Source organism: Nerophis ophidion, linkage group LG11, assembly GCF_033978795.1.
Source record: "Nerophis ophidion isolate RoL-2023_Sa linkage group LG11, RoL_Noph_v1.0, whole genome shotgun sequence".
Classification (NCBI taxonomy): Eukaryota; Metazoa; Chordata; class Actinopteri; order Syngnathiformes; family Syngnathidae; genus Nerophis; species Nerophis ophidion.
The window spans coordinates 16,962,933-16,984,749 of NC_084621.1; the positions used below are offsets into that span (position 1 = coordinate 16,962,933).

The 21,817-nt window shown below is 41.4% G+C and overlaps 1 protein-coding gene across 1 annotated transcript in view; it reads left to right on the top strand.

The window, feature by feature from the left end:
• The window catches only part of ifnlr1 (interferon lambda receptor 1), a 33,284-nt gene that overhangs the window by 1,257 nt on the left and 10,210 nt on the right, over positions 1 to 21,817 (top strand). The window contains exons 2-5 of the mRNA XM_061915172.1: positions 9,233 to 9,359; positions 15,078 to 15,250; positions 15,315 to 15,499; positions 15,573 to 15,720. Of these exons, the coding sequence (XP_061771156.1) occupies positions 9,233 to 9,359; positions 15,078 to 15,250; positions 15,315 to 15,499; positions 15,573 to 15,720 (633 nt within the window). The remainder of the gene's footprint in view (positions 1 to 9,232; positions 9,360 to 15,077; positions 15,251 to 15,314; positions 15,500 to 15,572; positions 15,721 to 21,817) is intronic.

The window sequence follows — 21,817 nt, forward strand, 5'->3', positions numbered from 1 at the left end:
TCGATTGAAAGTCCAGTTTAGAAAACTGTTTTATTTTAGATATGTAATCCTCCATGTTAAAAGTGCAAGCGAGAGGAAAAAAATAAACGTTCACTCTCGCTGCTTGTTGTCACTTCTTCTGCAGCCGAGTAGTCGCAAGAAGGATCACTAGCGCCCTCTACCACCAGGAGGCGGGAGTCATTTAATGACTCATATTTGACACACGCAGCTACGGTATATTAATATAACATAGCTGCTTACTGTTCTTTTTAGCATATTCAATAGCCTGGACCTTAAATCCTACTGAATAGCTCTTAATCTTCTTCCCTTTTTTGGACTGTACTATATATCCAATTTATTTCCACATAGGAAAAAGGCCTGGGTCGGATATGAAAAATGTGGAATACCAATGTTGACAAAGACGTGACAAAAATCTGATACCGGTCGCCTATGGGTAATCAAATGGAAATTGACCTGCAGTGTGAACAAATTTCACGATTCAGTTTTCAAATGATCCTTAAAAAAATGTGAATATTGTGTAAAAGTACATTCATTTTTAGCAATTCAAGTCAAATGTGATGTGAAGTCATTCCATGCAAAGTGAGATATGTCAAGTCTTTGTTATCATTTTGGTCATGGCTTGCAGTTTTTTGTAGACCCCAAATGTTATGTCACAGTTTTTTGTAAGCTGCAAGCCATGGTCATCAAAATGATATCAAAAGAAGGCTTGAAATTTCTTGACTTGTATGTTATGAGCCAATACTAGTTTCATCTTGGATATCTAGTTGCTACTATACAGTCTTTATTTCAAACTAGAGTTGTACCACCATACTAATGAATCACATTCGGTACTATACCGCTTCTAAAAAGTACAAGGCCTTTTTTTTAATGGGCATGACGGCGCGTCATCGTCACGTCGTGACATTGCTGATTTTACGAGCAGAGGAGCATGTTCGGCAGCGCACGCACACAGAGTGCTTACAAGCAGACACAGTGTGTGTCAGAGTTACTTTGTGACGAACCCCAAGATGCAGAGGAGGGTGGCCTTTTGCAGGAAAACATGATTTAATTTAAAACACTAAGACATAAACAAACAAAGGGTACAAACAAAAAGCGCGCACGAGGAGGATAACAAACTAAGGGAGCTAGCATGGGAGCTAGAGAATAAAAGGAGCTTGACATGGAAGCTAGCAAAAACAAAAAGGGTCTAGCATTGAAGCCAGCGGGTAGCGAGCAGGAAAACGGAAGTCGTGATGTCTAGTACAAAACAAACTGGAAGCAGGCAACAAAGAACATCTAACGGATATAGCTTACCGCTACGCTGAAAATACAAGACACCGCACAAAACGACAGGAGCGACAAGAGCGACATCGACAAGACAATAATCCAGCCCTGACTGGAAGGCAAAGCAGGTCAAATAGGAGCGGGCTGATTGACACCAGGTGTGGCCGGGTGCCAATCAGCCACAGCTGAGGGAAAACAGCGCACAGGGAAAAAAACAGGAAACAGAACAAATAAGAGCGCTGACAGGAACTAAAAACAGGAACTACTAAACACACACAGAGGAAAATCTAAAACACAAACAAACTGTCAGTGGCAAGCCTGACAGTCTGTAGACAGAAAAGGGACAACGGACGCATTTTGGTGTAAAAAGTAAAGATAAAGGTGAAGTTATAACACGGAAACACCCTCAGAAAGAGATGATTTAAGACATGGCTAGCTAGTTAGCGGCCAACAGTTTTTTGGCTACTTCTGAATCACTGATCCTTGTCTCCATGGCGACAGATAAAGTGAGTTTCTTACAGGATACAATAGCTCACTGGCGTCACAATGTAAACAAACACCATTTGACATCCACTGTAATGATACCAAGTACAGGAGCTTATCTCATCAATACTACTATGATTACATCGATATATTTTGGCATCACAAAATATTTTTTAATTTATATTATGTTCATAAACTCTGTAAATACGCCTCTGGACACCTGAGGACTTTGAATATGACCAATGTATTATCCTGCAACTACTTGGTATCATATCGATACCTAAATGTGTGGTATCATCCAAAACTAATGTCAAGTATCAAAGAAGAGAAGAATAAGTGATTATTACATTTTAACAGAAGTGCAGATAGAACATGTTAAAACAGAAAACAACGCGACACCTACCCTTTACATCAGTATTTCATGTATTAGGTATTATATTTTATTGTATGATCCTGCAACTACTTGGTATCAGATCGATACCTAAATATGTGGTATCATCCAAAAATAATGTAAAGTATGAAACAAGAGAATAATAAGTGATTAATACATTTTAACAGAAGTGTAGATAGAACATGTTAAACAGAAAATAAGCAGATATTAACAGTAAATGAACAAGTAGATTATTAATCACTTTTTACAGTTTGTCCCTCATAATGTGTACAAAATAATAGGTGTATAAATGACACAATATGTTACTGCAGACTAATTAGGAGTCTTTGTTTGTTTACTTACTACTAAAAGACAAGTTGTCTAGTATGTTCACTATTTTATTTAGGGACTAAATTACAATAATAAACAAGTTTCATCCACCGAAAGATTTTTTCTTCCAAGTAAAGCCAATAATGCTATTTTGTGTGGTCCCCTTTATTTAGAAAAGTATCGAAATACATTTTGGTACCGGTCACAAAATATTGGTATCGTGAGAACCCTGGTTCCATGTCAGGTTCAAACACTGATGATATCAATCAGACAAGAAGCAAGGAATTAAACAGAGACAGGATTCAATTTAGCTCAAAGAGGCGAAACGTGTGTTTGTTTAAATAAAGCCAATAATGCGATTTTTTTTGTGGTCCCTTTTATTTAGAAAAGTATCGAAATACATATTGGTACCGGTACCGGTCCCAAAATATTGGTATTGTGACAACCCTGGTTCCACCTGTAAAAACAAAGAACAAGGTATCACTAAACATAAAAGCCCTCAGCATATTATTATATATTGGATTTAAGTACCAATGATTGTCACACATGTCAGGTTAAAACACCGATGACATCTATTAAACAGACAAGAAGCAAGGAATTAAACAGAGACAGGATTCCATTTAGCTAAATGGGGAGAAACGCGTAGACCTGTACACTTGTACAATGGTGTCCCACGCTCCGACGAAAGGTCGCACGCCTCCTCTTATTTGGACTTTCCCTGATTACATGGCAACAGCTGTGTCTAAGGGGAGAGGGGGTTGTAAACACCCGTCTCCCTTGGTCAGAAAACAGTTCACAAAAAAGATGCCTGGAGCCTGCGTCAGGTCCTGTTTCTTCACCACTTTGTAGACCTTGGGTCAAGACAAGATCTTCCTGTGGATTACAATAGATCAAAGAAACCGACACCTTCCTGTCGATTCCCATTGTACACAGTGGAGTTTTACAAGCCTTTTGCTTGGTGAGATCAAAGACAGCTTTTGTCCTCTCGCTGGCAACTCATGGAAACACAAAGTTTTGTGATAACTTACATACAATTTGTGACAGACTTCTCAAGCCGTGGTGCAGGTTCCAAGGACCGCCAAGGAAGGACATAGCGACGGCACGTTTAGCCTTTATTTTTCAACAAAGACTGCTTTTCAGCTGCTCTGTCTGCCGCTCGCTCTTCCGCTTGCCTTTCTGCTTCGGGCGTCGTCGCCTCTCTCGCGCTCTCAGTCTCTTTCTCTCTCAGCGTCAGCTTCCCTCTTGCTCCTTCTCGCCTCTCCCCCTCTCTCCCCGATGTTCACGGCTGTCACCTTTTTATACAGTGGGAGAAGATTACTAAATTGTCCCCAGGTGCGTGATCCACGCACCTGATCTTGATTGCGGCGTCGCTCCCGGCGCGCCCCGCCTCGCTTGCCGTCCACGCCTCCTCGCCGCCATCTTGGGCTGGGCTTCGGCGTGCCCTGTTTCGCTGTCGGACTGCCGGCCACGCCTCCTCGCCACCATATTGGGCCGGGCTACGGTGTGCCCTGCCTCGCTGTCGGACTGCCGACCACGCCTCCTCGCCGCCATCTTGGGCCAGGCTACGGCGTGGCCTGCCTCGCTGTCGGACTGCCGACCACGCCTCTCCACAAAATTATTCTGACAACACACACGAGGTGTGGCGAAATTATCCTCTGCATTTGACCCATCACCCTTGATCACTCCCTGGGAGGTGAGGGGAGCAGTAAGCAGCAGCGGTGGCCACGCCCGGGAATCATTTTTGGTGATTTATGATAAATACTAAATTTTTCCCGGAAAGTTTTGATTTTTCAGTATAAAGCTGAACATTTGAACAACCTTGGCTTAAATCAGGGGTGTCCAAAGTGTGGCCCGGGGGCCATTTGCGGCCTCCAACTGTTTTACCGGCCCGCAGCACATAATTCTAAAAATACTAAAATATATATAATTTTTTTTTAAATTAAAAAGTGGAATAAAAGAGTGAATAGGTGAAATGCGACGAGAAAAAGTTGCATTGTTGACTCTAATAATACAATTTTTTAAAATAATTTCTCCAAAAATAATAATGAATAAAAATCAATGTTGCTCTAAATTATTGATCGATTTAAGGACAAAAAGGACAAATACAACAAACATAAAAACATGAAAAATATGAAAATTAAAAAAAAATTCCATACTAATTATATACTAATACTAATTATACTGTTGATTGTTATTATAAATATATTAAACCAATTACAATTTATTATCTGAAGCTTATATAGAAATTTAAGTGTTGAATAAAAAAAAAAAAAAAAGCATGACCTTTTTATGAGAGTCACTTTTGGATCCCTAAGGATTTTAGTGGATTTTAATAACTGTCTTTGTGTAGTGAGTCTTATTCTGCGTTGTGTAGTTTTTTAAGTAGGAGACACTCCACCATTCTGTCGTTTCATCATTTATTGGCCACCTTTGTTGGAAACGTGAAACACATACACAGATCTCTACTTTTCTGGCGGAGTGATACCTCATCAGCAAAAGTCCGATAGAAGAGGAAATAACATTCATTCATACAAAAAATAATAGTTTAAGTTACATTAACAAAAACGTTTTATCACAAAAAAATAATAATAATACACAAATCCACATACCTTTGTTGGAAACATGAAACACATACACAGGTCTCTACTTTTCTGGCGGCGTGATACCTCATCAGCAAAAGTCCGATAGAAGAGGAAATAACATTCATTCATACAAAAAAATAATAGTTTAAGTTACATCAACAAAATCGTTTTATCACAAAAAAAAATAATAATAATACACAAATCCACATACCTTTGTTGGAAACATGAAACACATACACAGGTCTCTACTTTTCTGGCGGAGTGATACCTGCGTAAATACCATGTGTAATTATGACCAAACATTTCAAACATTCGACGCTCTAATCCTTACTTAAGAAAATTGTGCATAAAAAAAATACTTAAAACAACACATCACTTATACCTACAACATTAATGTTTTAACTTTCAAAGTATTATGAAAGTTTAGAAATAATATTTACACAAGAAACACGGAGCAATGAAGAACTATTACGGTAACTCATCAGCAAAAGTCCGATAGAAGAGGAAGTAAAACCCGAAAAAAACGCAGTCACTTCCTGCACCGGACATCCGGTTCTTCAAAATAAAACCAATACTTCAAAATAAAACATAACACCCTGTCTCGTTCATAATATAGCGCAACATCACACTATTAAATTTGCTAAAAATAAAAAATAACATTAATAATAATAATTAATATAAATATTGCTATGAATTATTGACCTATTTAGGGATCCAATTACTTCACATTAAATATTTCACTTTGAAAATATTTTTGGGAAAAATATTGTGTATTTTGTATTTTGCCTCAAAAAAGAGGGTTTCAACAAAAAGATCGTAAAATGTAAAACAAATAATGAAGTAGAATTAGCGATTCAATGCTTTATGAAAAAAATGATATATATGACTTACATTGAACCTTGTTTAAGACTGAAACCCTTCTGGGCCCTTAAGACCTAACTTGAGGGAGCCCCAACAATTTAAAAATAAAAGTGTATATTGTATTGGTTTTGAAAATGAAAAAATATCAACTTGGCCCCCGCGTGCTTTGATTTTTCAGTGTGCGGCCCTCAGTGGAAAAAGTTTGGACACCCTTGGCTTAAATGAAGCATATACCCCAAAGAGGAGTCGTTTGTTTGATCAGGACAACGGCGCCGAGCTTTGGATGTTTCTCATGATGGTGGTCAATAAAAAGCAGAATTGGCCTGATGTGATATTGACTAAGTCATCACACCGCCAATAAAAGAGCTAATCTCTGCTGGACAAGGTGTGTCGTCTTGCAGTGTTTTGTCTCGACCCGTCGCAGAGGCGATAACATTTAAAGGTGACACCATTTTAACAACTCAGCACGGTGAATATGTGGCTTATGTATTCAATGCTGCAGATTGTGACGGACTCTCGCTGTCGTGTGGGTTCCATTGGCCACCCAGGAAGGACATTCTTGAGCATGTTAGGTCGGGTCGCTTTTCAGCTCCTTCCTTCTCCACTGCTCTCTCCTCGGTCCGCTCTTCAGTCGGCCGCGTCTTCGTCTGCCTCTTGCTCTCCGTCTCTCGTGCGCCGCATGTGCCGCAGGCTCTCCATCTCCTTCTGCCCCGTTCTCTCCTCCTTCTCCCCTTTTATACCTCGAGAGGGGCTACAATAATTGAGTCCAGGTGCGCGATCCAAGCACCTGATCTCGCCTGTAGCGTCCCTCCCGGCACGCCCCGCCTCGCCGCTCGCTCGCACTATCCGCCTCCTCGCCGCCATCTTGGGCAGGGTTCCAGCGTGCTTTTCTGCTCTGTCGGACCGTCGGCTCCGCCTCTCCACAGTCCTCCATCGCCAGACGCAAGCAGGGCTTCCGACCGGCTGATCGTACTCCCCCCCTTTTCCCGGGAATGGAAAGTGAAGACGGATTACCACCTGTGCCGCCAGTTTTCTTCTTTGTCGCCTGTTCTATTTCTTCCTTTTCCTCATCTTTTCCTTTGCCTTCTTTGTCTTTTTCTTTGTCTTCTTTGTCTTTTCCTTTGTCTTTTTTGTCGTTTCCGTCTTTATCTTTTCCTTTGTCCTTTGTCCTTTTCTTCGTCTTCTTTGTCCTTTTCTTCATCTTCTTTGTCCTTTTCTTTGTATTTTTCTTCACCCTTTTCTTTGTCTTTATTATTGGGAGGGGGGGCACTCACCGTCCCCTTCCCACCTGGTCCGCCAGCGCCTGCAGGAGTCAACATTGCTGATACATTAATTGAGTCCAGGTGCGTGCTCCACGCACCTGATCTCGCTTGTAGCGTCGCTCCCGGCACGCCCCGCCTCGCCGCTCGCTCGCACTCTCCGCCTCCTCGCCGCCATCTTGGGCAGGGTTCCAGCGTGCTTTTCTGCTCTGTCGGACCGTCGGCTCCGCCTCTCCATAGTCCTCCATCGCCAGACGCAAGCCGGGCTTCCGACCGGCTGAGCCTACTCCCCCCCCTTTTCCCGGGAATGGAAAGTGAAGACGGATGACCACCTGTGCCGCCAGTCTTCTTCTTTGTCGCCTGTTCTATTTCTTCCTCTTCATCATCTTTTCCTTTGCCTTCTTTGTCTTTTTCTTTGTCTTCTTTGTCTTTTCCTTTGTCTTTTCCGTCTGTATCCTTTCCTTTGTCCTTTTTTTCGTGTTCTCTGTCCTTTTCTTCATTTTCTTTGTCCTTTTCTTCGTCCTCTTTGTCCTTTTGTTTGTCTTTTTCTTCATCCTTTTCTTCACCCTTTTCTTTGTCTTTATTATTGGGGGGTGGGGGGCACTCGCCGTCCCACCCCACCTGGTCCGCCAGCACCTGCAGGAGTCGACTTTGCTGATACATTAATTGAGTCCAGGTGTGTGCTCCACGCACCTGATCTCGCTTGTAGCGTCGCTCCCGGCACGCCCCGCCTCGCCGCTCGCTCGCACTCTCCGCCTTCTCGCCGCCATCTGCTCTGTCGGACCGTCGGCTCCGCCTCTCCATAGTCCTCCATCGCCAGACGCAAGCCGGGCTTCCGACCGGCTGAGCCTACTCCCCCCCCTTTTCCCGGGAATGGAAAGTGAAGACGGATGACCACCTGTGCCGCCAGTCTTCTTCTTTGTCGCCTGTTCTATTTCTTCCTCTTCATCATCTTTTCCTTTGCCTTCTTTGTCTTTTTCTTTGTCTTCTTTGTCTTTTCCTTTGTCTTTTCCGTCTGTATCCTTTCCTTTGTCCTTTTTTTCGTGTTCTCTGTCCTTTTCTTCATTTTCTTTGTCCTTTTCTTCGTCCTCTTTGTCCTTTTGTTTGTCTTTTTCTTCATCTTTTTCTTCACCCTTTTCTTTGTCTTTATTATTGGGGGGTGGGGGGCACTCGCCGTCCCACCCCACCTGGTCCGCCAGCACCTGCAGGAGTCGACTTTGCTGATACATTAATTGAGTCCAGGTGTGTGCTCCACGCACCTGATCTCGCTTGTAGCGTCGCTCCCGGCACGCCCCGCCTCGCCGCTCGCTCGCACTCTCCGCCTTCTCGCCGCCATCTGCTCTGTCGGACCGTCGGCTCCGCCTCTCCACAGTCCTCCATCGCCAGACGCAAGCCGGGCTTCCGACCGGCTGATCCTACTCCCCTCCTTTTTCTCGGGAATGGGAAGTGAAGACGCATGACCACCTGTGCCGCCAGTCTTCTTCTTTGTCGCCTGTTCTATTTCTTCCTCTTCATCGTCTTTTCCTTTGTCTTCTTTGTCTTTTCCTTTGTCTTTTTTGTCTTTTCCGTCTTTGTCTTTTCCTTTGTCCTTTTTTTGTCTTTTTCTTCATCCTTTTCTTCACCCTTTTCTTTGTCTTTATTATTGGGGGGGGGGGGACACTCGGTGTCCCCCCCCACCTGGTCCGCCAGCGCCTGCAGGAGTCGACATTGCTGATACATTAATTGAGTCCAGGTGCGCCTCGCCGCTCGCTCGCACTCTCTGCCTCCTCGCCGCCATCTTGGGCAGGGCTCCAGCATGCCCTGCCGCTCTGTCGGACCGTCGGCTCCGCCTCTCCACACAGATATTAAAACGGAGTGTGACAAACTTGATCATTTTAGCCGAGACGTGACGGGCAAATGAATGAAGACGACGTCGTCGTGTTTTGAGTTTTTTTCGCGTGTGGGAGGAGTGAAAGGAAAGATGTCTGCCATGCGTGTTACTGATTAAACATGTTGACTCGAAGCACAGCGAGCGTTGAGTATCTGGATGGCCGACTTAATGACTCAAGTAGACTTTGCTCACTTTGCCCTTTTTTGCCCCGCAGCTCGTCTATCCAGCGGCGACGGCAAAGTGCGCTTCTGTTCCAAGAACTTTTACAACATCCTCCACTGGGACCCCGCCCAGCCCTCCTTCCCCGGGGAGAAGGTCCTCTACAGCGTCTTGTACAGAAGGTACGGTGCGTGGAAGTTGACTTTTAAAACAGGGGTGTGGGTGGACCGTAGACCAGTTCTGGGCAGATTAAGGCCTGTTAAGCTTTTCAATCTGTTTTTCAATCTGGGCCGCCGGACATTAGACGAAGTGGCTGGGGAGAGGGAAGTCTGGGCTTCCCTGCTTAGGCTGCTGCCCCCGCGACCCGACCGCTGATAAGCGGAAGAAGATGGATGGATGGAAGATGTAAAGTGTAGCTGCCGTGACGATGTGCACTAATCTTTTCTAAGTCTTCAACTATACCAAGTATTTCAGGGCTTGGAATCTGCACTTTTGCATGATGTACTAGTTAGTACTGTATGGTCATCTAATTAGTTACTTTGGTCATCTAATTAGTTACTTTGGTCATCTAATTAGTTACTATGGTCATCTAATTAGTTACTTTGGTCATCTAATTAGTTACTATGGTCATCTAATCAGTTACTATGGTCATCTAATTAGTTACTTTGGTCATTTAATCAGTTACTATGGTCATCTAATTAGTTACTATGGTCATCTATTAATTAATATGGTCATTTAATTAGTTACTATGGTCATCTATTAATTAATATGGTCATTTAATTAGTTACTATGGTCATCAATTTAGTTACTTTGGTCATCTAATTCGTTACTATGATCATCTAATTAGTTACTTTGGTCATCTAATTAGTTACTTTGGTCATCTAATTAGTTACTATGGTCATCTAATTAGTTACTATGGTCATCTAATTAGTGACTTAGGTCATCTAATTAGTTACTATGGTCATCTACTAATTAATATGGTCATCTAATTAGTTACGTAGGTCATCTAATTAGTTACTATGGTCATCTATTAATTAATATTGTCATCTAATTAGTTACTATGGTCATCTATTAGTTAGGGCCGAAAAATTCAGTGTATAAGAATTAAGTGTAAAAAAAAATCAATGCAGAAAAATTCAGTGTATAAAAATTAAGTGTAAAAAAAAATAAATGCAGAAAAAAATCAGTGTATAAAAATTAAGTGTGAAAAAAATCAGCTGAGAAAAATTCAGAGAGTAAAAATGAAGTGTAAAAAAATCAGGACAGAAAAATTAAGTGTGAAAAAATTTCTCGGCAGAAAAATTCAGTGTATAAAAATTAAGTGGAAATAAAGCGGTGCGGAAAAAAATCAGTGTTTTAAAATTAAGTCTAGAAAAAATCAGGGCAGAAAATTTTGGTGTAGAAAAAAATCAGTGTTTGAAAATCAAGTAATGTTTTTTGGATTTGATAAGATATACATGCAATATTAATGTGTGTTATTATTACATCAATGTTAATTCGGTCTCATAAAAATAATGGCAATAATATAGTTTATCGGAAATAATTTGTAGGGCCAATACATCGTTAAGTCAAATGTGTAATCGGCCCCAGGCCTACAAACACTCTAATGGTTTTTTGTACATGTTCTAAGTATTTGCTAATTTCAAGTATATGTCGACGTAATAATTTCCCAGACGCATCACAACATTCACAACACCAACAGTACTAATAATGGCAGACTAAATGAAAGCCATCACTGGATCCAAAACTATTGTTTTTGAGCCTGAACATAAAGAGGATGACTTACAAGCTTTTGAAGCTGTGTGCTAAACAGATCCAGCTTTAGTGAAATTAAAGGATCATGGAGCAGTATTGCTAAGTGCTGAACAAGATACACACACACTATGAACGTAATAAAACAATCACTTACTGTGCAATGTCTGCTCTCATTACGATGCTGACTGATGGAGTGTTCATATATTCCTTTTTAGATGAAGAAATAATCACAGAGGTATACAAAAAAAATAAAACTATAAATACTGTTCATATCAGCATAAGCTACTTTGTATCACATGTTTACACTCGTCTGAAACAACTCAGAAGAAGAAGATCCTAATAAAATCACCGCCTTCTTCACGTCCCGGCTTTAACCGGTCTTCTGTTTCCCCACGTACCACCTTGTCATGCCTGCACACAACCATGAATAAGTAATAAGGCGACTGGGGAAATAAAAAAAACAATATTAAAAAGATATGTTTGCATAAGTAAAGATGTGCTTAGGTTTTGTTGACGTTTTTGAAAAAAAGGACAGCTTTTATTGTTCCCATTTGGTTTTTAGATGGTGAATGTGACAGATAACCCACATAGGGTGGAACTGTACCTGAAGTGTCTTGCTCAAGGACACAATGGACGTGACGTCGTTGGTAGAAGGTGGGGATTGGACCAGGAACCCTCAGGTTGCAGGCACGGCCACTCTCCCAACCCGCGCCATGCCGTCCCAAAGTAGTCTAGTGAAATCTGAGGTTGGATACCAATCAGTTTGGGACAGATTTATAATATAATACGAATAATGGACTGAATCAAATATTAATATATTTTACAGTTTGTCCCTCGTAAAGTAGACAAAATAATAGGTGTGCAAATGACACAATATGTTACTGCATACGTAAGCAGACTATTTAGGAGTCTTTGTTTTTGTACTTACTACTAAAAGACAAGTTGTCTAGTATGTTCAACATTTTATTTAAGGATTAATTTGCAATAATAAACATATGTTTCATGTACCCTAAGATCTGTTGTTAAAGTAAAGCCAATCATTCCATTTTTTTTTTTTGTGGTCCTCTTTATTTAGAAAAGTATCGAAAATATATACATTTTGATACCGGTACCGGTCCCAAAATATTGGTATCGTGACAACCCTAGTTCCACTTGTAAAAAAAAAAAGAACAAGGTTTTACTAAACATAAACCCCCCTTAGCATATTGATATATATTGGTTTAAAGGACCAATGATTGTCACACATGTCAGGTTCAAACACCGATGACATCAATTAAACAGACAAGAAGCAAGGAATTAAACAGAGACAGGGTTCAATTTAATTCAATGAGGAGAACTGTGTGTTTGTTCAAAAAAAGCCAATAATGCCAATTTTTTTGTGGTGCCCTTTATTTAGAAAAGTATTGAAAATATATTTTGGTACAAACCCCATTTCCATATGAGTTGGGAAATTGTGTTAGATGTAAATATAAACAGAATACAATAATTTGCAATTCCTTTTCAACCCTTATTCAATTGAATGCACTACAAAGACAAGATATTTGATGTCCAAACTCATAAACTTTATTTTTCTTTTGCAAATAATAATTAACTTAGACTTTCATGGCTGCAACACGTGCCAAAGTAGTTGGGAAAGGGCATGTTCACCACTGTGTTACATCACCTTTTCTTTTAACAACACTCAATAAACGTTTGGGAACTGAGGAAACTAATTGTTGAAGCTTTGAAAGTGGAATTCTTTCCCATTCTTGTTTTATGTAGAGCTTCAGTCCTTCAACAGTCCGGGGTCTCCGCTGTTGTATTTTACGCTTCATAATGCGCCACACATTTTTGATGGTAGACATGTCTGGACTGCAGGCGGGCCAGGAAACTACCCGCACTCTTTTACTACAAAACCACGCTGTTGTAACATGTGGCTTGGCATTGTTTTGCTGAAATAAGCAGGGGCGTCCGTGATAACATTGTTTGGATGACAACATATGTTGCTCCAAAACCTGTATGGACCATTCAGCATTATTGGTGCCTTCACAGATGTGTAAGTTACCCATGCCTTGTGCACTAATACACCCCCATACCATCACAGATGCTGGCTTTTGAACTTTGCGCCTATAACAGTCTGGATGGTTCACTTCCCCTTTGGTCCGGATGACACGATGTCGAATATTTCCAAAAACGATTTGAAATGTGGGCTCGTCAGACCACAGAACCTTTTTCCACTTTGCAGCAGTCCATCTTCGATGAGCTAGGGCCCAGCGAAGCCGGGGGCGTTCCTGGGTGTTGTTGATAAATGGCTTTCGCTTTGCATAGTACAGCTTTAACTTGCATTTACAGATGTAGCGGCCAACAGTAGTTACTGACAGTGGTTTTATGAAATATTCCTGAGCCCATGTGGTGATATCTTTTACACACTTATGTCGGTTTTTGATGCAGTACCGCCTGAGGAATCAAAGGTCCGTAATATCATCGCTTACGTGCAGTGATTTCTACAGATTCTCTGAACCTTTTGATGATTTTACAGACCGTAGATAGTAAAACCCCTGAATTCCTTGCTATAGCTCGTTGAGAAATGTTTTTCTAAAACTGTTTGACAATTTGCTTACAAATTGGTGACCCTCGCTCCATCCTTGTTTGCGAAATACTTAGCTTTTCATGGAAGCTGCTTTTATATCCAATCATGGCACCCACCTGTTCCCAACTAGCCTGCACACCTGTGGGATGTTCCAAATAAGTGTTTGATGAGCATTCCTCAACTTAATCAGTATTTATTGCCACCATTCCCAACTTCTTTGTCATGTGTTGCCGGCATCTAATTCTGAAGTTAATGATTATTTGTAAAAAAAAAAAAAAAAAGTTTTATCAGTTTCAACATCAAACATGTTGTCTTTGTAGCATATTCAACTGAATATGGGTTGTATTTCGTTTATATTTACATCTAACACAATTTCCCAACCCATATGGAAACGGGGTTTGTACAAAGCGGAGAGAAAGCAGGACCAGACTCCCCTCCAGGCGACATTTTCTTTGAACTGTTTTGCAACAAAGGTGACGGCTGTTTATGACCCCCACTCCCTTAGAAACATTTGTTGCCATCTAATCAGGGAAAGTCCAAATAAAAGAGGCAGTGTGCAATCTTTCGTCAGAGCGTGGTGACACTGTACAAGGGTACAGGTGTTTCTCCTCATTGAGTCAAATTTGATTCTGTCTCTGTTTAATTCCTTGCTTCTTGTCTTGTTTAATAGATGTCATCAGTGTTTGATCAAGTCAGGGAAAGTCCAAATAAAAGAGGAGGCGTGCAATCGTTCGTCAGAGCGTGGTGACACTGTACAAGGGTACAGGTGTTTCTCCTCATTGAGCCGAATTTAATTCTGTCTCTGTTTAATTCCTTGCTTCTTGTCTTGTTTAATAGATGTCATCAGTGTTTGATCAAATCAGGGAAAGTCCAAATAAAAGAGGAAGCGTGCAATTTTTTGTCAGAGCGTGGTGACACTGTACAAGGGTACAGGTGTTTCTCCTCATTGAGCCGAATTTAATTCTGTCTCTGTTTAATTCCTTGCTTCTCGTGTTGTTTAATAGATGTCATCAGTGTTTGATCAAATCAGAGAAAGTCCAAATTAAAGAGGAGGCGTGCAATCGGTGACACTGTACAAGGGTGCAGGTGTTTCTCCTCATTGAGCTGAATTTAATTCTGTCTCTGTTTAATTCCTTGCTTCTCGTCTTGTTTAATAGATGTCATCAGTGTTTGATCAAATCAGGGAAAGTCCAAAATTAAGAGGAGGCGTGCAATCGTTCGTCAGAGCGTGGTGACAGTGTACAAGGGTGCAGGTGTTTCTCCTCATTGAGCCGGATTTAATTCTGTCTCTGTTTAATTCCTTGCTTCTCATCTTGTTTAATAGATGTCATCAGTGTTTGATCAAATCAGGGAAAGTCCAAATTAAAGAGGAGGCGTGCAATCGTTCGTCAGAGTGTGGTGACACTGTACAAGAGTACAGGTGTTTCTCCTCATTGAGTCGAATTTAATTCTGTCCCTGTTTAATTCCTTGCTTCCTGTCTTGTTTAATTTCTGCTGGTGGTGTGCCTCAGGATTTTTTTTCAATGAAAAAAATGTGCCTTGGCTCAAAAAAGGTTGAAAACCACTGCCGTTACAGATACTTGGATAACCATCCTTTCCAGACGAAAAGCGAGTGTCGCAACATCAGCCGTCTCCACTGCAACCTGACGGCGGAAACGCCTTCGGTCCCTCACGTTCAGTACCAAGCCCAGGTCAGCGCCAACGGGCGTTTTCACGGCTGCACCACCCGGCTGAATCCCATCGCACACAGTAAGAAGCGACACGCGTCCGTACAGCAGGAAACGTGGCTCACCATTTGGCGTTTTCTTTGCAGCCATTTTGGGTAAGCCCGCCCTGTCTCCGTGGGCAAGCGCGTCGTCCTTGAACATCGACGCCACGCTTCCATTCGGACCCAACGAAACCTCAATCGGAGACATCATTAGGGGCAGCAAGAGCGGGCCCGTCAGACCCGTGATTGAGTACACCCTAAACCTCACGTCACCAGCGTGGGCGGCACAGGTGAACGTCGGACTGATGGATGTCAACTTTTTGTTGTTTAGTTTTTAAGTGTGTTTTCTTTCACTCTTACCAGGTGATTTACAGCAAATCCGGCAACTTTGTTATCAATTTATATAGCAAATCCCGCAAGGAGAAATACTGCGGCTTCGTGGTCTACAAGCCCTCCTGTGAGTTGGGTCGTCCGGAGAGTGAGATGGCCGACTTCTGTGAAACGCTGGCATGTGAGCACATTTTTATTTTAAAGCCTTAAAACTTACTTGTCATTGAATGCATGGTTATTCACAAACAAGTACCGTGTTTTCCGGACCTTTGGGCGCACCAGATTATAAGGCGCACTGTCGATGAACGGGTCTATTCAGGTCTATTTTCATACAAAAAGACACATTTAAGAAGTCATAGTTGTCATTAAATACATGTGTGACAGTCGCTTTTTGTCGTCGCTCGGGTTGCATGTACCACCCAGGAAGGACATCGCTTTTAGCACTGGTTTTACTCTTTATTTTTAAATACGTTTTTCTGTAGGTCAGATCGCTCCTTCAATTCCTCTCCGCTGCTCTCTCCTCAGTCGCTCTTTCAGCCGGCCGTGTCGTCTCTCTCGTGTGCTAATCTCTGTTGCTCTCGTTTCTCCCGCACTGCTGCATCTGCTGCGGACACTCCACCTCCTCCTTTCATCTTTCCTCCTTCTCCCCTTTTATACTCTGCGAGGAGATACGTAGATAGTGAGCCGGTGTGTGAGCCCCGCACCTGATTTGGATTGCAGCGGCGTTGCTCCCGGCATGCCCCGCCTCTCCGTTCCGCCGCATTCTCCGCCTCTTTGCCGCCATCTTGAGCAGGGCTACAGCGTGCCCTGCCCCGCCGTCGGCCCGTCGGCTCCGCCTCTCCACAACATGGTTATTTACAAACAAGTACCGTATTTTCCGGACCATAGGGCGCACCTTATTATCAGGCACACTGCCGATAAACGGGTCTATTCAGGTCTATTTTCATACAAAAAAGCGCATTAAAGGAGTCATTATTGTCATTGAATACATGGTTATTTATAAACAAGTACCGTGTTTTCCGGACCATAGGGCGCACCGGGTTGTAAGGCGCACTGCCAATGAGCGGGTCTAATCAGGTCTATTTTCATACAAAAATGTGCATTAAAGGAATCATAGTTGTCATTGAATACATGGTTATTTACAAACCAATATCGTATTTTCCGGACCATAGGGCGCACGGGATTATAAGGCGCACTGCCGATGAACGGGTCTATTCAGGTCTATTTTCATATAAAAAGGCGCATTTAAGAAGTCATAGTTGTCATTAAATACATATGTGACAGTCGCCTTTTGTCGTCGCTCGGGTTGCATGGACCACCCAGGAAGGACATCGCTTTTAGCACAGGTTTTACTCTTTATTTTTCAATAAGTTTTTCTGTAGCTCTGATCGCTCCTTCAACTCCTCTCCGCTGCTCTCTCCTCAGTCGCTCTTTCAGCCGGCCGCGTCGTCTCTCTCGTGTGCTGATCTCTGTTGCTCTTGTTTCTCCCGCACTGGTGCATCTGCTGCGGACATTCCACCTCCTCCTTTCATCTTTCCTCCTTCTCCCCTTTTATACTCTGCGAGGAGATACGTAGATAGTGAGCCGGTGTGTTAGCCACGCACCTGATTTGGATTGCAGCGGCGTTGCTCCCGCCTCTCCGTTCCGCCGCATTCTCCGCCTCTTTGCCGCCATCTTGAGCAGGGCTACAGCGTGCTCCGCCCCGCCGTCGGCCCGTCGGCTCCTCCTCTCCACAATATGGTTATTTACAAACAAGTACCGTATTTTCTGGACCATAAGGCACACCTTATTATCAGGCACACTGCCGATGAGCGGGTCTATTCAGGTCTATTTTCATCCAAAAGGCGCACTTAAGGAGTCATAGTTGTCATTGAATACATGGTTATTTATAAACAAGTACCGTGTTTTCCGGACCATGGGGCGCATCGGATTATAAGGCGCACTGCCGATGAGCGGGTCCAATCAGGTATATTTTCATACAAAAGGCGCATCAAAGGGGTCTGTGGAAGTCTCCGAGTGTGATGGGGTTTTCTGCTGCCGACAGATCTTCTTGAGCCCGGTATACAGGTTGGAGCAAGTCTTTTATTCGTCATACACAAGTATGGTTTGCTTTCCAGCAATGTATATTCAAGACTTTTCAGTCCGGCGTGTCTCTGCTCTTAGCTACAATACCAACTCCAACAACGTGTCTCGGACCGGCTGCTGCTAATAAGGGCGACAGGTGATTAGATTGCCCAGCTCGGAGTGGTTATCTACTCACCTGCCGCTGTCTTCGAGGCCGGTCCTTACACACCCCGCTAAGAGTCGAAATTGAAGATAAACTATGTTTCAAATTTAAATTTTAATTTTTTTCCTGTTTTCTCCTCTTTTAAACTGTTCAATTAAGTGTATTTTTCATCATTTATTCTCTACAAAAAACCTTCCGTAAAAGGAAAAAAAAATGTACCACGTAATGACGGACGGAAATTCCCATTCTTTTATATATATATATATATATATATATATATATATATATATATATATATATATATATATATATTTATTCATTAAAGGTAAATTGAGCAAATTGGCTATTTCTGGCAATTTCAATGTATTTTATTTCGGCAATCTTCACATAAAACAAAGAACAACAACAAGAAAAGAAAAAAAAAACACTCATTTGAGCAATGATTGAACCGAAACGGTGTAGGTTGAAGCAACGCTTATATAAACCTACCCCATCACAACAAGAACAAGGTTCAAAATATATAAAATCTAAAACATGCTTCACTTATATTACTTTTTTTTTTAAACAATATATAAGCAACATATATGTAGCATACGTCTCATATACACAGTTTAACATTTAAATCAAACATATACATTTGTACACTTATATATATACACAATTTATTTAAATTCCATATAAAGTGGTAATATATACATTTTAATATAACCTATATGTATAATTATGAAATCATAAATTGTATCTATATACATATTATATATTATTGTCTTTCTAAAACAATGTTTGCTCTTCTTTCTTATATTTACTAATGATAAATGACTTAAAAAGCTTTTTAAACTGGTTTATGTTGGTGCTGTGTTTTATTTCATCCTTTAAACAGTTCCATATTTTAACCCCTGCTATTGTTATACTCATTCGTTTCTTCGTCGTTCTACAATATTGGATCTTAAAAAGTAGTTCTCCTCTTAAATTATAATTACCTTCTCTCTGTAAAAATCTTCTCTGTAACCCTGTTGGAAGTAAATCTTTACTTGCTTTATAAATCATTTGGGCAGTCTTGAGTTGGATGAGATCTGGTAGTTTTAAATCAAATGTTTTTATAAATAATCCATTAGTGTGTTCTCGGGGTCCTGTGTTATGTATCAGTCTGATGGCCCTTTTTTGCATTATGAATAGTGGTTGGATGTTCGTCCTGTATGTATTTCCCCAAACTTCTAGACAGTAACTCAAATATGGTAAAAGAAGTGTACAATAAAGAGTGTGTAATGTTTTTTGATTAAGAATGTGCCTTGTTTTACCCAGGACAGCAATACTTCTCGCCAACTTCCCTTTGATGTATGTAACGTGTGACTTCCAGCAGATCCAGTGGTCCAAGATCACACCCAAAAATTTGATTTTGTTCACTCTTTCTATACTAGCATTGTCTATATATAATTTTACATCTATATCATTTCTCTTATTTCCAAATAACATGAAGTTAGTTTTATTTAGGTTTAATGATAATTTATTAGCATCAAACCTAAATACACACTTAAATTTATTTAAGTGTGTATCAAACTGGTAGCCCTTCGCATTAATTAGTACCCAAGAAGTAGCTCTTGGTTTCAAAAAGGTTGCTGACCGCTGCTCTAACCACTAGGCCACTCAGAATGTTCTTGTTCTATTTTTAAACAACAAAAAAAAACAATCTGAAGTTGTCTTTATTTTTAAGTTATCGTGCCGTGATTTTTCCCACTTGGGAGTAGATTTTTCCCCATGTGGCTCCACCCATCTAATATGAGTTTGACACCCCTGACTTACAGTTTGAACCAGTGAAGAAAAGGCTTACAAAGTAGTTAACATTGGTTTTTTTTCTTTTGTCCGACTGTGATTAAAACTAATAAGGGGACTTTAAACTACTATTGATGTTGGCAAGTCCTTTCTCGCCACATTGTTGACCCGGAAGAATAAATCAAACAGAAAGATAATCTCCTGGACCTGAAGCGTTGGTCTGCTGACTGTAAGAATAACGATAGGTGATGACTACAGCGAGATGTATGCACATGCCAATACAGACGCTCCATGGCAAGTCCCTACAGGAGTTCAAAAACGAGAAAAAAAAACACACACAAATGAGGGGTATTTTATTTGAACTAAGCCAGTGGTCTGCAACCCGCGGCTCTTTAGCGCTGCTCTAGTGGCACCCAGGAGCTTTTTCGAAAATGTATGAAAAATGAAAAAATATATATTTTTTGTTTTAATATGGTTTCTGTAGGACAGGGGTCATCAACTAACAATGTTGAAAGAGCCATATTGGACCGAAAATACAAAAACAAAAATGCCTGGTGTCACGCCTATGGTTCATGTTTTGTTTTGGTCATGCTATGTTCAGTTTTTTGGACATTTAGTTCTGTTTTGCATTTCCTTGTTTGTCTTGTTACCATGCCAACTGATTTAGTTTTCATCTGTCATGTCTGATCACGACTATTGTAAGGCCAAACTACCCTGAGCATCCTTAATCTCATCTGTTCTCAAAGCTAAGCAGTGTCAGGCCTGGTTGGTACTTGGATGGGAGACTGCCTCGGAATACCAGGTGCTTTTGACCTTTGGACTCTAAATTCCTTTTTTTTTTTCCACTCCCTGTTTTGTTACCATGATGACCAATCAGTTCACCTGTCTTGTCTCACACCTGTTTTCACTTATCATGTTCATTATTTAAGCCCCAGTTACCAGCTAGTCAGTCTGGCAACATCACCTCGATTATCTGCTTCATGCCTTGCTACGGGGCTTCACGGTGGCAGAGGGGTTAGTGCGTCTGCCTCACAATACGAAGTTCCTGCAGTCCTGGGTTCAAATCCAGGCTTGGAATCTTTCTGTGTGGAGTTTGCGTGTTCTCCCCGTGAATGCGTGGGTTCCCTCCGGGTACTCCGGCTTCCTCCCACTTCCAAAGACATGCACCTGGGGATTGGTTGATTGGCAACACTAAATTGGCCCTAGTGTGTGAATGTGAGTGTGAATGTTGTCTGTCTATCTGTGTTGGCCCTGCGATGAGGTGGCGACTTGTCCAGGGTGTACCCCGCCTTCCGCCCGATTGTAGCTGAGATAGGCGCCAGCGCCCCCCGCGACCGCAAAAGGGAATAAGCGGTAGAAAATGGATGGATGCCTTGCTACGCTGTTCTTTTTGTCCACGTAAGTTTTTGTCATTCATGCCATAGCACAAGTGTTTTGTTTCATGTTTATAGTTTATAGCCTTTGTGCTAGTCTTTTGTTTCATAGCCCAAGTTTTGTTCCTTCATTGTGAGCGCTTTTTGTTTGTTCCTGTTTTTAGTTTGAGTAAATAAATTAAATATGTACCTACCTTCACGCCGTTTCCACTCCATTCACTTCGCACGTCGGGAAAACAACCCAAGACCAAGTCCAAGCCTGACACCTGGAGCCGCAAAACAAATTTAAAAGCCATATTACATACAGATAATGTGTCATGAGATATAAATTGAATTACGATGACTTACAGGAAACTAAATGAGCTCAAATATAGCTGCAAATGAGGCATAATGATGCAGTGTGTACATTTAGCTAGCCTAAATAGCATGTTAGCATCAATTAGCTTGCAGTCCTTCCGTGACCAAATATGTCTGATTAGCACACTCCACACAAGTCAATACTATCAACAAAACTCACCTTTTGTGCATTAACGCAAAATGAGACGGAAAAGAAGTGGCATAAAACACGTCTTAGAAAGTCGGAGAAAGTTGTCCATTGAGGGCTTTATTGCTAAATAAAGGAACTCTCCTGAAGGAATCAATAAAGTACTATCTATCCATCTAAATACTGCATATTTCAGTTTTACTATAAAAAACAACGTTGTCTTTGACAGAAAAGGCATAAAACCTTATTTGTTTTACTTTATATCAACCTCAATGTTATGATCCGATGCCCGGATCATACCATATTCTTGTTTTGTTCCATTTTGGTATCACAGTGTTGTTTGACGTCCTTAGTTCCTGTTTTGTTCGTTCACCAGGGCAGCTTATTAGTTCACCTGCCCCTTGCTTTCTACGCACACCTGTTT